The sequence below is a fragment of the Macaca nemestrina genome, chromosome 7, assembly GCF_043159975.1.
Source record: "Macaca nemestrina isolate mMacNem1 chromosome 7, mMacNem.hap1, whole genome shotgun sequence".
In the NCBI taxonomy this organism is placed as follows: Eukaryota; Metazoa; Chordata; class Mammalia; order Primates; family Cercopithecidae; genus Macaca; species Macaca nemestrina.
In genome coordinates this window covers 92,434,555-92,451,836 of record NC_092131.1, presented here as the reverse complement: position 1 = coordinate 92,451,836, position 17,282 = coordinate 92,434,555, and the positions used below count along the sequence as shown (strand labels likewise).

The 17,282-nt window shown below is 43.4% G+C and overlaps 1 protein-coding gene across 3 annotated transcripts in view; it reads left to right on the top strand.

Moving 5' to 3' along the window:
- The window catches only part of LOC105479398 (insulin like growth factor 1 receptor), a 317,817-nt gene that overhangs the window by 227,565 nt on the left and 72,970 nt on the right, over nt 1-17,282 (top strand). For all 3 annotated transcript variants that reach the window (XM_011737331.3, XM_011737329.2, XM_011737332.3), the window contains exon 3: nt 16,424-16,736. In XM_011737331.3, coding sequence (XP_011735633.1) covers nt 16,424-16,736 — 313 coding nt within the window. The remainder of the gene's footprint in view (nt 1-16,423; nt 16,737-17,282) is intronic.

Genomic DNA, 17,282 nt, shown 5'->3' with positions numbered 1-17,282 from the left:
TTGGATAAGATTTTTGAAGAAGAGATTTATGCTTGAGATTGCTTTTGGTTTCTTTTTTTTTTTTTTTTTAGGTGACTTGGCCAGTTTGGGTTTTTACAGTGTTCAGGGAAAGGGTTAGGAAGTTAATTTGGGAAGCACAGTCATGTGTTGTACAAGTTGCTGTCTACTGATCCCTTCATTTAGCAAGTAAACTTTACACATTCTCGTGGTGTGCAAAGCATGTGGATGCATGGGCAGTTACTGGGGCTTGCATGCAATTTGACTCCTTTGTGTGTATGAACTTTTCTTTTCTTTTTTTTTTTTTTTTTTTTTTTTTTTGCGAATGGCTTTAGTGTTCAGACCAAGGATGGAATGAAAGATCACGTATGCTTTCCACTGTAGAGCTGCCCTGCTTGATTTGATTTTATAGTTATTCTGAGTGTTAAGTTCCTTCATCTTTCAAAGCAAATTCCTTTGATCCCTGAAAATCAGCTAATGTCTGAGAGGCAATTAAAAGCTGAGGCTGTGGGGTGGGGTGAAGGCTTCTCCAGCAGGAAGAGAGGAGAAGCCCACTGTATCTTGCGGCACCGTCCTAGGACTCCCTAAGCCTGACCTTCTTGGCCCAGAGTGGTCAGATAGTTTGCCAGGGCATAGAATGGATGACAGGCCTCATACCCACCGCATCTGAAGGGAAAGCCCTTGAATTTTCCACCCTACTTTTTAGCAACAGTAGGCTTTGTCATAATTAGCTTCATGTTCCAGCTTTCCTAGAACTGTAAGTGATGTTGGGTGGGCTGGCAGCAAAATAATTCACTTTATAATTTGCATGATAGTCTGGAATGAACCGAATACTTAAAACCAGGAAATAATAGTAGATATTTAATGGCTCGGGGATCAAATAAGAATTTACTCTCAGATGTTTCCTAATTAATTGGAAAAAGCTGAAGGTTTCTGGAAGGCCATCTCCATTGGGCCTTTCAGATGAAATTCACTCTTTCAACTAGGATTTTACTCATGGGATGCCTATGTTCTTCATTTGAACCCAGTTTTACCTATCATCTACAAAAAAAAAAAAAAGGAAAACTATTAAGAGTTAAGAAAAAAAAGAGAGAGAGAGTTTTGAACTTTGAAATCCTTCATCCACATTTTATAAAGTATGGGGTCAGATTTTTTTCCCTAGTTGAAATTGAGGAAATGAGAGTTGCCAATATGATTGGATTTGTACTGCCAAGATGGGATTTTAGCACTTTTAATGCATTCTGGCAAGGTTGGTATGTTTTTATCAAGTGCACAGCCCCACTACCACCACCTCTACCACCCACAAAAATAAAAACTAAGCAAAATAAAATATGAGCCAACAGAATTCTGTGGGAATGGCAAGGGTGTTGGTTTTGTTTTTAGTAGTAATCTTTGCGAGAACATTCCAAAGATGATAGTTTTGCATTTGTATTTTTTTCCAAGGCACTTTTGAATCATCAGATAGATTAAATATAAGTTCCATATATTTTTGAAGGTGGGAGTGTTCTTTGGTACAGTTCCCCAAGAAAACTGGTTCTCATAAGGCTTCTGTGGTAATTCTGTTAGCCAGAATGTGTGATTATCTGGGATACTCTGTTCCACTCTCCATCCTGGAGAAGAGTTTACTTTGAAAGTCTAGTTGATCTTTTGTGATTTCTGCACAGTGTAAAAGGTTCTTTAACTTCAGGAGATAAGGCCAGCAATCAGATTTGATGATGGAAAAGAGTAGTGTAGCATTTAAGCATAATGTATACTCTATAATAAATGTTTACAAGTCCAAAAGTGTGCCATCAGGAAGTAACCAGATCAAAGGAGAGGTGACCAGAGAAACTGGAAAGGTAAGAAATAAACAAGTTTCAAGGTTACTGATCTGTAGCTATTGCTGTCCATGCTTCTTGGCAGATCTAATTATGACAGGGAGAGGGACCCAGAGGAAGAGAGAGAAACTGACTTACACATAAAGGCATTTTATCACCAAGCCGTGTAAAACAAAAGTGTTAAAGGCACAATGCTCCGTTTAAAAAGCATGTACTTCTTTAAGAGCTCAAATTTAAATATATAATACAAACTTAAGATCCAAGGAAGAAAATGGACCCAGGACATGAAGAGAAGTTAATGCAAGAGGTAATGCAGATGACCAAGAGATGTGTGAAACAGATAATCCAGCCTCACCAACAGCCACAGAATTGAAATGAGATACCTGTTTCCACTTCTGACATTAGGAAAGAAAGAAAAATGGCACTAATGCCATTTTTTTCAAAAATTTGCTACTCTTAAGGTTCTGTCAAAGAATGTGTCGTAGCCTCTAGAAGCATTTTTAAAAAGAGACTTCTCACAAGTGATTGTGCAAAATTGTGAGGTCACTGAATCGGTGTGTATCCTACTAAGGAGGTGGCATTGGAGGAGCTGTTCTCATTCAATTTACTCAGCACCTGTGAAGAGGCTTCACTGTGATTTGCATATACAGGTGTGCAGGTAAAAATCTAAGTTCCACAGGTACTACAATAAAATCTACCCCCCCCCCCCAGGTACCTCATACATTTATCACAGTTTCCTGGTAAATAGTTCTGCTGTTGTTGACAAAATTTTATCCGAAACATTGCATACTCTTCTCTAAATAGTAATTTCCCTACAAGTGGCTGTCTTCAGTTTAGTCATTTAAATTATGTTGATATAAATGATTATGTGTGTGGCAGGGGCTTTTGCATAGGTTTTTGGAACATTACACCTTTTGGACTAACAGTTTCTACCAAAATAGGCAGAAGTGACATTTGCAGCTCCAGCTGTGTAACATTGAGCTTCTAAGGGTATGTGTAATAGACAGTGTATCGGTAGCATTGATACTTTGGTCAACACCAGTAAGCCATGTAATTGCCCAGAAGTGGGCCCTAACACTGGTTTTAGGAGATGCAGCCAAAACCACAAAGCTGGAGGCCTCTCCCTCTGAGCTTGGCCTCCACTTGGTCAAAACAGTCCCCAGTTTGTCCCTACAGGACACAGGCCTGCCTTGTTAGGAAATCAGCAACATTTAGGAGCCCACAATACCTCACATAACTCTGTGTACAGTAACAGAGAATGGAAATAGGGCTGTAAGCACGAACAACCAGTCAAGTTATAAATATAGAATACTCTCTCAATTCCACTTTAGTTAGTCATGGAGGGACAGTGTGAGTTTTATAAACTTATAAGGAATATACAAACAGTTCCAAATTTAAAATAACTTGAAGTAACTTTTAAGTGTGTGAAAAGAATATTTTTTCCACCCTATCCATTTAAGCATCTGTGACAGGCAGTATTAAGTGATGGGTGTCTTTATGTACATATGCCTGTTGCTCACAGCACTTGGGAAGAGTTGCAAAATAGTCATCCATTCTGCAGTGATTTCTCTCTTGTTCGTGAAAGACTCCTGAAAGAAAAAAAAAAAAAACGGGTTCAGTGGCTCATACCTATAATCCCAGCACCTTGGGAGGCCAAGTCAGGTGGATCACAAGGTTAGGAGAGCGAGACCATCCTGACTAACACGGTGAAACCAACCCCGTCTCTACTAAAAATACAAAAAATTAGCTTGGCGTGGTGGTGGGCGTCTATAATCCCAGCTACTCGGGAGGCTGAGGCAGGAGAATTACTTGAACTCTGGAGGTGGAGGTTGCGGTGAGCCTAGATTGTGCCACTGCACTCCAGCCTAAGTGGCAAAGCAAGACTCTGTCTCAAAAAAAAAAAAAAAAGATGTGGGGGATGTGGGTTGTGAGAGAGACACTGTATGTCCATGCGTGAAGAAACCTGGCCCATGATGACCTCGCCCCAGAACGCCGGAGCAGGGCCATCCAGCCTGGACTCCACAGTGTTCTTCATTGCCTTTGTCCTTGATTTTTCTTTGTTACCATTATAGCTTATCTCTCTTTCCCAAATTTATAAATAGGCTTTGAATATGAGTTTAAAAGAAAGAATTTGGGGATGATTTCAAAGTACACTAGAATATTTTTTAAAAGAATATTGTTTTATAAAAATACAGTGATAGTAAAAGAAGTAGAAGGTCAAATTCCACTCCCAGCCCCTTCTTAATATTGGACTTTATTCCTTTGCTTTTCCCTTGCTGCCATCTAAGGAGGCTTTCTGTGATACAGCATCCATTTCCTCTGCCAGGCATTTCTGTAAAGATGAGGCTTATTCCGTTATTTTATTCTCCATCATTAGAGCAGGTGTCCTGCTGACTCGGAGCAGAGGGGGAGGCACATGGGGATTGAACATTCCCTGACAGATTGGATGTCTCTCTTTTTTCCTGGTATCAAAGAATGGCACAATTTAGTCAGTTTGATAGAGTTACCAAATCCTTTTTCCTTTCAAATAAATCTAAAATGCAGATAGATTCTAAGATCCAGAAGGGCCTCTCTCCACCAACCTGTGACCAGTGTACCTGTGATTTTATCACTACACATTAATAGAAAGGTTTACAGGGCTAATCTTCCCATGATGTGAATCATGAAAGTCAAAATTTATGAATGAAAATAAAAAGGAATGAGGTACTGATATATGCCACACCAGAAATAAATATTGAAAGCATTACCTATGCTAAGTAAAAGAAGCCAGTCACAAAAGACACTACCTATTGTCTGATTCCATTCATGTAAAATGTCCAGAATAGGCAAATCTATAGAGACAGAAAATATAATAGTGATTGCCTAGGGAAAGGGGGTGGGAAACATGACTAATGAATGTTGGGTTTTTCTTTGGGGTGATAAAAATATTAAGATTAATTGTGGTGGTGTTTGTACAACTTTTAAATATAGAAGCTACCAAATTGTACACTTTAAGTGGGTGAGTTATAGGGTATGTGAATTAGATCTCAGTAAAGCTGTTGTAAAAAATGTGTGAAGGAAGGGGGAAAATCATATAACCTATACCATCCCAACAGCCCAGCTAGAGGACGATTCCTGAGCCTCCTTCTCAGCTTTTGTGTTAATTCTTTGCATTGATGGCTTCTCTCTCTTTACCCTTACTAATTAGCTCTCAAAACCTCTATTTAATAATGATGCTATTTATAACTTTCCTCCTTCTGGTTTCTTGCTTGCCCTTTTTGTGGTGTTTGTTTGTTTTTCTTTTTTCTTAATACTCTGCCCAGTGTTGCATGTTGGTTCCGGAGGCTTAAGTGATCCAATGGGCACTGTCAGACGATTATTTCTTTTGCTCATTAATTAAGTGTTCACAGATACATTCAGCAGCCAAACTTTGTGGCATGCCTTCTGTCCCGGGCAGTGAGAATCTACGTGGAACTTGAATATTTCTGTGAGCCTTGATTATATGTACCACCAAGGGGATGGCGTGCGTAGAACTACATTTTTTCTTGTTCTCCACAACAGACTTTGTTCTTTAATTTCACAAGCTTGACAGCCTGTAAGACATCATACTGGTACCACAGACAGTTTTCTCTTGATGCCCATGGGGGATTCGTTCTGGGACCTCCCACAGATACCAAAATCCACAGGTTTATCAGCAAGGGTCACTGCTCAATTGCAACAACTGAAGCAGAAGCTCCTCTCATCAGAGGCAGTTACTGCAGCATGTTCCTTAGGGCAAATATAACCATATATAAATGACTATACTATCAGGAGACAGAACAACAAGACCCAGAAAGACTCAATGACCCACAGAGCCAGTTCTACCCAAACAAGTCTTACTAATGAGATTAGATAATGAGAGTTTATTTTCTTCATCAATTCATGTAGCTCAGCAAGACTGAAAACTCTGCGTGTACACTTCTGCAGAGAAGAAGAAAAAAAAAAAAGTCCTCGAGGTCTCCATTTGCTGGAACTCAATAAATAAAGAAGGCCTTAGTGGGTTCATGTTATCTCCTTAGCATCACCTGGATGCCTGACCCTTTTCCAGAGTGTCGTGTTTCCTGGGTTTTGTCCTTCAGACTAAGTGGTACACCTCTTAGTGTGGCGGAGAAAAGGGTGCTGTCTTTTTGGATGCATGCTCAAGTGGAAAAGTAGCGTGAGATGAACTCCCATAGCCCTTCATTGTTTTTTAAAATTATTTATTTATTTATTTATTTATTTATTTTTGAGATGGAGTCTCACTCTGTTGCCCAGGCTGGAGTGCAGTGGTGCGATCTCGGCTCACTGCAACCTCCGCCTCCCAGGTTCAAGCACTTCTCCTGCCTTGGCCTCCCGAGTAGCTGGGACTACAGGTGCGTACCACCACACCTAGCTAATTTTTGTATTTTTAGTAGAGACGGGCTTTAACCATGTTGACCAGGCTGCTCTTGAACTCTTGACGTCAGGTGATCCACCCGCCTCCCAAAGTGCTGGGATTACAGGCATGAGCCACTGTGCCTGGCCACCCCTTTGTTTTAGACAGTAGAGACATGCTGCAACCACATACCACCATAAACACAGTGGGGAAAGAGGCTGCAATCAGCAATCAGGAGGATCTGGGTTCCAAGCCCAGGTTTGCAGGTTTTTTTTTTTTTTGAGACGGAGTCTCGCTCTGTCGCCCAGGCTGGAGTGCAGTGGCGCAATCTCGGCTCACTGCAAGCTCCGCCTCCCGGGTTCACGCCATTCTCCTGCCTCAGCCTCCCGAGTAGCTGGGACCACAGGCGCCCGCCCCTGCGCCCGGCTAATTTTTTCTATTTTTAGTAGAGATGGGGTTTCACCATGGTCTCGATCTCCTGACCTTGTGATCCGCCCACCTCGGCCTCCCAAAGTGCTGGGACTACAGGCGTGAGCCACCACGCCCGGCCAGGTTTGCAGTTTTTAACAGCTGTGTGCTCTTGGTTCCACCATTTGGTCATCTACAAATGAGGATAATGATACTGCCCCCTTGTGATCATTATGAGGATTAAGTTAAATGCAGAAATGTATGTGAGATGCTTAATGTATTGCAAGACACATGGAATACTTAGTCAATATTAACTGTATATTAATACAGAGTCCTGTATTCAGAATCTCCAGTATAAATTACATTCATATACTAGAGATTTGAGTAGTTTCTCTGAACAAGAAGACCTAGGAATTTCAGGTGACAAGAAGCTCAGAGTGAGCCAGCTATGTTTGATGATAGTTATTCTTAAGATCATACAGAGAAACTGCAAGCAAGCTGCTTTGGGCCAAAAAGAGCATTGTTGTCTTTTCGTTCTGTCATATTCTACACTGTTCAGACTGCTTCTGTACTGTTAGAATAGGTCTGGGGCATGTTGCGTGAGTGGTGACTGAGTAAGGTGTTCAGAGGGAAGCCATGACCATCATCTTGGAATATTGTTTGAAAGTCTGACCTGTACAAAGCAACACCCACTTCCCCTGTGTGTCAGACGCCTGCATGAGGGCTGGGGAGGGTTCAGTACAGGAAAGCACATTTTTAATATGTGTATGGAGGAAGTTGGTCAAGATGGGTGCTATCTGGCAGTGGAGTAGCACTTCCTGGAAAGTAATGAGTTCCCTTAGACTTTGTTTGAAGGGTCACTCAGGTTTTTGTAAAGAAGTGTTTTAGATCAGTATGCAATGAATGACTGTAAATTTCTCTTCAAATCTAAGAATCTATGATTGGATGAAAGGGAGAAAGAACTGCGTAAGTACTTGTTGATGGTAAACTGGGCCAGGTAACTGGGCTGGTAAACATGGCCCTAGAAGCTGCTTGCCTGTTTTTGCATGTTGTAAAGCAGTCCTGCAACCCAGTGTCACCTCAGAGGGACTGGAATGTAGAAGAGAGTGAACAGGGACAGTGACGAGGGGTGAAAATACGTAACTCCTCGCCCCTTCTGTATACCCTAGTACTTTAGGAAGTTCACCCTTGTCTAGGCTTCTTCCTGTTAGGAAGACAGCAGACTCAAAATCAACCCCTTTCAAAGACTGCAAGATCTCCTTGCACACACTGGACTTGGGAGAAAATGAGAGCTTTCAGGCCTTCTGTCTTAACAGGTTCAGAAAGGTGTGGTCCAGCCCTGTGACTAACCAGCCCTGCCGTGCACACTGAGAGTTCTGTTCGGGTGTACCTTTCTGTGTGCTCCTGGGTGCACCCCCAAAACACTGGTTCTCTTGAAAACCTTTTTATTTAGGTTCAGACAGACAAACTGTGATATCTTCCATTCTGACCATAAAGTGTTTCTTCTGGGTCTAACTACTGTAGTGGGATATTTTCTCTAGAATGAGGTTGTTTCTTTTTGGCATTGAGAAGAGTGATGTTGCCAATGTGATTTTCTTTTGTGAATGTTTAAGACACAGAGCTTGCCACTTGAGCTTTCTTTTGCCATGCATAGCTGCTTCCACATAATGGCTGCAGCTCCAGACAGAAACCTGTTTGGAAGTTGTTATAAACTCTTCCTGGAATCTCTAGGCAGTGGCTCAGTGGGGTTTTTCTTCAACCATTCCTTAGGATGACCAGAAGCTTGACAGAATCCTCTTGTCTTCATTTTGAGAAAATATTTCTTTACTGTGTGTATGTGCAGCATTTGGTTTTACCTCATGGGTCTAAACATTTTCAACTAAGCTTCCTTTTCCAAACTAGCAGACTTGTTTAGAGAACTTCAAACTAATATGCCGAGGTACAATACGGTGGCTCTCTGAGCCTGAGAAGCCTGTGCTCACCATCACTCTGTTCTTCAATGGGGTGATAGGGGTGGAGAGTAGTATGTGTGAGAGGACAGAAGCGAGGGCTGATTGAAGATTATTTTACGAGGCGAGAGCATGGTGGCACACCTGTCGGCTGAGTGGACTCAGCGCCTGCCCTGGCCAGGCTGTCCTCCTCCTGTGCCAGTCATGGGCTCCCTGAGCCCTTCTGCAGTCATTCGTGGGTGTTGGAAATAAAGATACCCTTTCTGTCGAAAGTGTTTGCTGGGCTGCCTCTGCCTCCCTGGAAAAGCAGCGGGGCACACAGGCTTCCTAAGTAGCCCCTGAGGGAGGGGCTCTTTTTATTGTCACTCTGGTTAGTTTGAAGACCAGACAGAAGGCAGCAAGGACCAACCCTTGGTTGAAAACTCTTTGCCTTTAGGCCCTTGGTAGCGTGTTCACAAGGCTCCAGATAATTCCACAAATACATTATTATTGTTACCTAGACTTGGGGGGAGAGAAGGGTGAAACATGGGTCTGGGAATTCACAGATGAATATACTGTAATCCACTGGAGCACATTTCTTTTAAAGGAGTGGGGTATTCTAAAGGAGTGAAGACTCTGCTGGGGGTTGCTAGGCCCCTGTGAACGGTGGTAGCCTTGGCCACGGTGTGTGCTGGGATCTGTCCTGGGTCCCCCGGGCATCCTCAGACCTCCCCCACACCCCACCCACAATCCCCTCTCCATCCATCTGCTGACCACACCTCAGGACATTTCCAGCTCAGATTGCGCCTGATTGCATCCATACAAACTGTGCGCTAGGCATTTCCGTTTGGATGTGTACACAAAAACAACACGTCCCAGACTGAGCTAATCTTTCTGTACCCCTCAAAATAAAAGTTCTGTACCCAGCGGGGCGCAGTAGCTCACTCCTGCAATCCCAGCACTTTGGGAGGCCAAGGCAGACAGATCACGAGGTCAGGAGATTGAGACCATCCTGGCTAACACTGTGAAACCCTGTCTCTACTAGAAATACAAAAAAACTAGCCGGGCGTGGTGACAGGCGCCTGTAATCCCAGCTACTCGGGAGGCTGAGGCAGGAGAATGGCGAAAATCCGGGAAGTGGAGCTTGCAGTGAGCTGAGATAGCACCACTGCACTCCAGTCTGGGCGACAGAGCGAGACTCCCTCTCAAAAAAAAAAAAAAAGTTCTGTACCCTTCCAAATGGTCCTGGACATATCTTGAATCTACCGTCCTTTTCCTCATCTGCACTTGATCTGGGCCGCTGTGGCTAAAATGCACATCTGATCATGTGCCTCCTGCTTAAAATAGTCTTTTTCCTCTTAAGAGTAGTCCAAACTCCTATTGCTGGATTAAAAGACTGTTCCAGGCTCTCCTACCTCGGGGCACACCATCTTTCCTCCCAGTCTCCCCTCCCCTCTGTCCCCAGTGCTTCCATCCTTCAGTCGTGCCAAGGTCTTCTTTGTTACCTTTGCTTCTCTTGGCCCACACTCTGTCGGCTCTGCCAACATCCCCATGCACCTGCTAGCTCCTACTCACTTTTCCAGCTTTGGTCTGGAAGTCCCTTCCCCTGGCAAGCAGCCCTAATCTGCCCTTTGCTTGCTACTGGCTCATATTCCCACTGCTCGTCCTCAGGCTGTGAGCCCTGGGAGGGCTGGGCTGAGTCCTGAACCTGCCAGGTTTATAGGGTGTAACCTACCTGAGGCCTGACTGCTAAAATCCAAAGAAGCCTTTCTCATTCCCTCAGCTGAGCTAAGTCCTTTCTGGAGAAGAATGCCCATGGCCTGGGTGGACTTCTGTTCGGGCTGGGGGAGGACCCTGCATGTCAGTTTACTTACAGCCCCTCGCTTGCCCTCCCCTCCTCTCCCTGTCCTTCTCCTCCCTGTGTTGTCTGATGGTCAGTTCCTCTCCTGGCAAGGCAAGAGAATCATAAAATCTCTTTGGACCATGTGTCTCTCTGATGCACTTTGGAGGTCAAAGCTCACTTTCATGAAGTTAGGAGCAGTTAATACGCCTGCATAAGGGTGCATGCCTGCTAGGGAGGCTTCTCCCTGTGTTTATATGGAACAGTGTCCCTTAGGGCAACCCAGAAACAGCCGAGACGGCCCTAAACTCTTCTGTATTTTGATTCAGAAGCTTTACCTTATTTGAACATCTACAGAAATAAGTTCTTTCCTCTAGAAATTATCGCGGATAAAATTGTTTGCATTGTAAAATATTGTATGGCCAAGTGACCCCCCCCTTTCATGTTTTGTTCCTTGTGAAGAGGTTGAGTATCTTTTTTTTTTTTTTTTTTTTTTTTTTTTTTTTTTTTGGAGCTAGAGTTTTGCTCTTGTCCCTCAGGCTGGAGTAAAATGGCATGATCTAGCTCTGTCGCCCAGGCTGGAGTGCAGTGGTGCCATCTTGGCTCACTGCAGCCTCCGCCTCCTGGGTTCAAACAGTTCTCCTGCCTCAGCCTCCCAAGTAGCTGGGATTACAGGCACGTGCCACCACACCTGGCTAATTTTTGTATTTTTAGTAAGAGATGGGGTTTCTCTATGTTGGGCAGGCTGGTCTTGAACTCCTGACCTCAGGTGATATGCCTGCCTCGGCTTCCCAGAGTGCTGGGATCACAGGCATGAGCCACCATGCCCGGCCTATGGTGTGCTTTTAAAAATGGTTTCTCCAAATTAATGATTATTTAAAAAAAAAAAAACTCTGGCAAGAACAAGAACAAATGGTTTTTTAAAAAACTCTAGAAATAATTTGATACATTCAAGGACTCTGGAGAAGGAGAGAGTTAAAGGCTGATGCGTGTGACTCTTTTTCCTCTCCCCCCAAGGAAAAAAAAAAATGAAGAGAACGAGCTTTTAAATGCAGTGCCTCGTTTTTATGTGATCACGACCCTGAACCAATCCTTTTAGTGGTAGATGTGGGACATATTGTTAGCTTTTCCAACAGTTTAGATGGGCCTTTGTTTTTATTGTTGGTCACTAAGAATTCCAAGGAATAGAAAGATCTCATGGGCAAAATCAGTTTGCTTTTTTCTTTGTATATTTGTTAGTTTATAGCAGCTTCTGCTTTCCTCCTATTTTTAAAAGCTGAAATGCCTTTAATCGCACTCAGTGTGTTTATTCATAGAAGCCAGAGAAGAGGGTCCATTCCTTTCCCCCATAGCACTGTAATGGAAATTTGGTACTAGATGAAATTCTCAGTTTTGGCGCTCACATGGAACAGCCATCCATCTGCTGGCGAGACACACTGCCCGGGGCTTTTCAAGAAATCCCTTAATGGTCCTGAACACTAATAATATTTATATACATCGAGATGAGACAAAATTTACAGCGGGCTTCTGGAGCTGGCTCCGGGACTCTAATCCCGCACTTGCTCGCGTTCTCTTGCTTGCCTCCCAGATTCTTTCAGGTTGTGCTTCAGTGAGGGGAGCATGGTGGCCGTCTCTGGAGCAATGCTTATTTACACAGTTCGTCCTCTAACAAACACATCACCTTTCCTTTTGACCTTCCCCTCTTCTCCCCATCACATTCCATTGCTACTCCCGCATAGAGCATGTGCTTATGCATAGTTTGCATCATTTAACACAAAGGAACCCCTTGATTTGTGATCCCTTTAAGAAGTTGCTCTGTATATAAAGAAAATGATTTTTCCTGGTTGGTTTTACTGAAGTTCCTTCAGAAATAGCTCCCACCACCGAAACAAACCCGACTTCCCCAGCCTGTGTATTGGTTGTGGCACGAACTGACTGACTGGATGATACAATTTCACTCACTCCTTTGGGAGGTTTTGGGGGACCACTGTTCAGATGTGTGGGAAATGCAGAATATGTCTACAAGTACTTTGTCAAGTTTTTTTTTCTTTCTTTCTTTCTCATCCTGGAAAAGCCCGACATTGATATTTAGGTATAATCATTTGCAAGCAAGTGCAGAGGGACATTTTTCTGTTCTTTTCAACATTCTTGAGTTATTACTACTGCATTAATAGCTACTTGATCTTAATGTCTATTACACATCATTTTATGTAATGTTTTCTTTCAATTGTCAGGGAAAGGGATTCTGCAAGTAGATGTTGGTCCCCCCAGTTAGTCTCTGATGATGACGGTAAGATTCTCAATCAGTGTTTCCTTCCTCTAATGACAAAGCATGGTGATGGTGATGTCTGAAGAGCAACCTCCAGGGACTTCAGTGCTCCGAGATGGGTGTATTCTTAATACTGCTGGCACACGCCTGTTGAGCAGGAATGTGAGAGTGGTTTCTCTAGCATTGTTATTGAACCTCACAGATCTATTATACGACGTGAATTTTGTGGGAATAACATAGGCTGAAAGTCTGCTCTCTTCCAGCCTGGTCCCTCTCTCCTTTCAACCCTACGCTCTCTGATCATCATGCCCCTTGCACTGCTGCCAGGTAACCTTTCTGATACGAAAATCTGGCCATGTTGTTCCCTTGCCTAAAACTCTCCATGGTTTCATATTATCCACAGTTGGGCTAAACCGTTTTGGACAGGCCATCGGTGCCTCCCTGAGCCGTGGTCCCTGGCCTTCTTCATTAACACCCAGCCCTTGCACCCATAGTGACCCCATTGCTTTTACAAGCATTTACATGTGATTGCGCCTGCCATGTTCTTTATTCCTCCCTTGCTCATCTTTCCACTTGCAACTCCACAAAACCTTCCCCAGCACCCAGAAGTCCAGGAAACACCAGGCAGCTCCACTCACTACTGTACTTGCTGTATCGTCCATTCCTTGGGGACAGGATTGGCGCTGGTCCTGCGTGCATCTCTCTGGCACACAGGTGCAGCACACATTAAATAGTTGCTAAATGAATAAATGAAGAATAGATGAAATTATATTCTGTTGTTACCAGTTTAAAAACATGAAATTGGGATACCCAATTTCAGTGCATCTTTAGATCTTGGACCTTGACGTGACCTCTGTAATGGATATATTTGAAATTATTAACTGTCTTCAAGTGGGGACTTGATGATAGAGAGAGTGTGTGTGTGTGTGTTTACAGCAAATATACTAGGTTTGTAAATTCAAATTTGTGTTATCCTCTTCAAGAAAGTCACCTTGTCAGACAGCATATATATCCCAACGTTTTAGGAACTCATAAAATGCATACTTTTATGGTGTGATCAGAGATGGGTAACTCCTTATTACTTGTGGGTTAGATTAGTTTTTGGAAATAGCCTGGAGTCATTGAGAGCCAATCCTTATCAACAAAATGGCATAAACTGACAGGAATGGGTTTCTTCTTTACTTTATAGATAGCTCTGAAGACATGTCTCAGTTGGGATTAGTTGAGTTGCATATATGAATAGCAGTCATTGAAACAAGATAAAAGTGTATTTTCTTGCATCTAAAGATGTCTGGAGTAAGCAGTCCAGGGTTAGCCTAGCGACCCCACTCTCGTGAGGTACTAAGTTCCTTTTATTGTGCTTCACCATTCTTGATGTTTCACCTTGTGGTCCAAGGTTGGTACTTGAGCTTGGAGCTCAAGAATGCATTACTACTGCATTCCAGCCATCAAGGAGCAGGATGGCCATGCCCTCTCTCTTCTCAGGAGTCTTCCAGTCAAAAAGTTTGTTTATATCTCGGTGGCCAGAACTTAAGTCATAGGGCCACCTCTAGCTACAAGGAAGACTGGGAGATGTAGTCTGTAACTGGATGGCAATATTCCCAACTAAAAATTACTGAAAACGATAAGAAGAATAAATAATGGAAGGCAACCTGTTGTTTCTGTCAAAGGATGACTTCAAAAGAGAAAGTTGCAAAAGTATTTTAAACTTGACAGTATCACAGCAATTTTCTTCAGAGGTGACACTGTTTATTTGCATGTCCAAGTTCTGATATCTGTTTTCAAGTTCACCTATTTGCAGCGAAATAGGAACTCTTGGAGGCAACTAGTGGGTATATAAACTGGTACAAACTTTCTAGAGGACAGTTTAACCCAACAAGATGAATTCTGGAAATTGATCCGAACGAAATGTTAAGGGTGCTCATGAAGATTGCTTTGCTGATTGCAATAATAAAAAGTAAAGGAAATATCTTATAGTTGGGAACAGGTGTAACTTACGATATACATTCTACAATGGGATGTAGTACTGCTGTTAAATGTTTGTGGAATTCACAACCTTTTGTGCCAAAAAAAAAAAAAAAAAAAAAAAAGCTTTCAGAATGGCTTGTCCTTTTTATAGATACTTGTATTTATATGTCCATGTACATACATAAGAAAGGACCAGGGAAGGTCTGCATGAAGATATTAATAAAGGGGTCACTTGTGGGTACATGGACTTACTCGTTCTCTGTGTTCTCTTTACTTGTTTGTGATCTCTGATTTTTTTCATCATGTATTTTTATTACAAGAAAAAACGAATTCTAGAATCTCCACTCAGTATTGCAGGTCAGAGTCAAAAACATACACATTTAAATAATTTTGTATTGTTTTCCAATTTGAGGATAAAGTAGGAAATGTATAATGCAAACCAGATTTCATATTTTGTTGATTTATACTTAATTTACAAGTGAGACTAACAGCCCACAGAGTGTGATCATGGCAGAATTGTTATGGAAATAAATGCCAGCTCATCTATTTGGGATGTACACATGGATCTGTGGTTATTAGACACTGATTTAACTTTAGCACACAAAGAGGCTTAGAGGAAATGGCTTCTAATATCCTGTGGTTCCGTGGGCTCAGAGATACTACTCACCCACCTGTCAGAGGCATTGAAACCAGAGCAACTCCATCTTGAATAGGAGCTAGGTAAAATGGGGCCGAATTCCAGACGGTTAAGGCATTCTAAGTAACAGGATGAGATTAAAGGTCAGCACAAAATACAGGTCATAAAGACCTTGCTGATCTAACAGTTGCAGTAAAGAAGCCGGCCCAAACTCACCAAAACCAAGATGGTGACGAGAGTGACCTGTGGTCGTCCTCACTGCTGCACTCCCACCAGCACCATGAGTGTTTACAGATGCCATAGCAACATCAGGAAGTTACCCTATATGGTCTAAAAAGGGGAGGTATGAATAATCCACCCCTTGTTTAGCATATCATCAAGAAATAACCATAAAAATGGGCAACCGCTCTGTCCTGGTTCTTCTGTTCCTTTACTTTCCTAATCAACTTGCTTTCAGTTTATAGACTCACCCTGAATTATTCTTGAGTAAAATCCAAGAACCCTCTCTTGGGATCTGGGTCAGGACCCCTTTCCTGTAACAAACGCATGTTCTTGGACTTGAGAATGACCCTCAGACATGGTGACTTCTTGGTCATCTTACAGGTTAGGATATCATGGCTTATTTGGGGTAACACCTTTGATATCATTAAGCCAACAGAAATTTTCCTGAAGTCATTTTGAATGCTATTATCTTTACTATAGAGTGTAGTTTAATCATTTTCAAAATAAGCATTTCTACACGCTAAGGCTTTAAAAGAGTTTTCAGTAAGGAACATATTTGAAATGCAAAGTGAGCATAGCACAATGCCTTTTAAATTACTAATGAACCATAGGGTTCCTGTTAGGGCTTCCACTGGCTCACCCATGCCTGAGGCAACCTTCGAAAGTGGGTATTATCTCCCTCATTTTACAGATGGGAAGAGAGAGGATCAGGATCACCGAAGCTAATGGTTTGTCCCAGACCAAACAAGGAGTTCCTAGGACAGGCTGAACTTTAAATATATCTACTCTCTGCAGGTCTAAGTGGTTGGGGAGAGGATTTCGTAGTGTGTTTTTGTATTGTCTCCTCAGTGAGCGATCTGGTGCTGGTGGTAGCAGTGAATGACCCAGAAGGATGCTGGCCAGGCCCAGAGAAGGCGGTGCCGCCCCTGCCCCATCTCACCTCCGTCTCTCCTCTGTCTCCACAGTGTGCCCGAGTGCCTGTGGGAAGAGGGCATGCACCGAGAACAACGAGTGCTGCCACCCCGAGTGCCTGGGCAGCTGCAGCGCGCCTGACAACGACACGGCCTGTGTAGCTTGCCGCCACTACTACTACGCCGGTGTCTGCGTGCCTGCCTGCCCGCCCAACACCTACAGGTTTGAGGGCTGGCGCTGTGTGGACCGTGACTTCTGCGCCAACATCCTCAGCGCCGAGAGCAGCGACTCCGAGGGTTTCGTGATCCATGACGGCGAGTGCATGCAGGAGTGCCCCTCAGGCTTCATCCGCAACGGCAGCCAGAGGTCAGTTGTGGCCACACCTGTGGTCACTACCCGCCCCCACTCCACCCGCCACCCTGGCACAGAAAAGTAGACTGTCAGTTGTTTCATCTGGGTGCAGCCCTCAGGAAGTTAACTGAGGTGGGTCAGTTTGAGAGGGCTGGCTTACCTTAAATGTTTGGTGAGATTCTGGGAACAATTGGCATGGCTTACTGGCCCCCCTCACCAGTTTGTTTTATTTTTTGAGTGCATACTGCCTGCCCATTTGAAATTAAGTACCTGCTTGCTGGTTTCAATACCCAGAGTTCATGGTCTCTCTGGGTACTTGCCAAGCTGGCATCTAAGACGGGACTATAGTTTTAGATTTTCCTAGTCTAGGTGTTGCTAGCCAGGTGAGGCTTTGGAAGTGCAAGAGAAAAGACAGGCCAAGCCCCCACCACCATCCTTGAGACCAGCAAGCAGACCTAAACATCTTAGTGCAAGAGCTAGCAGCAGCTCAGAGTAAGCAGTAGCTTAAAATAAGCAACATTTTCCCATCAACACTTCCTTCCTCTCATCCCCCTCTACCTT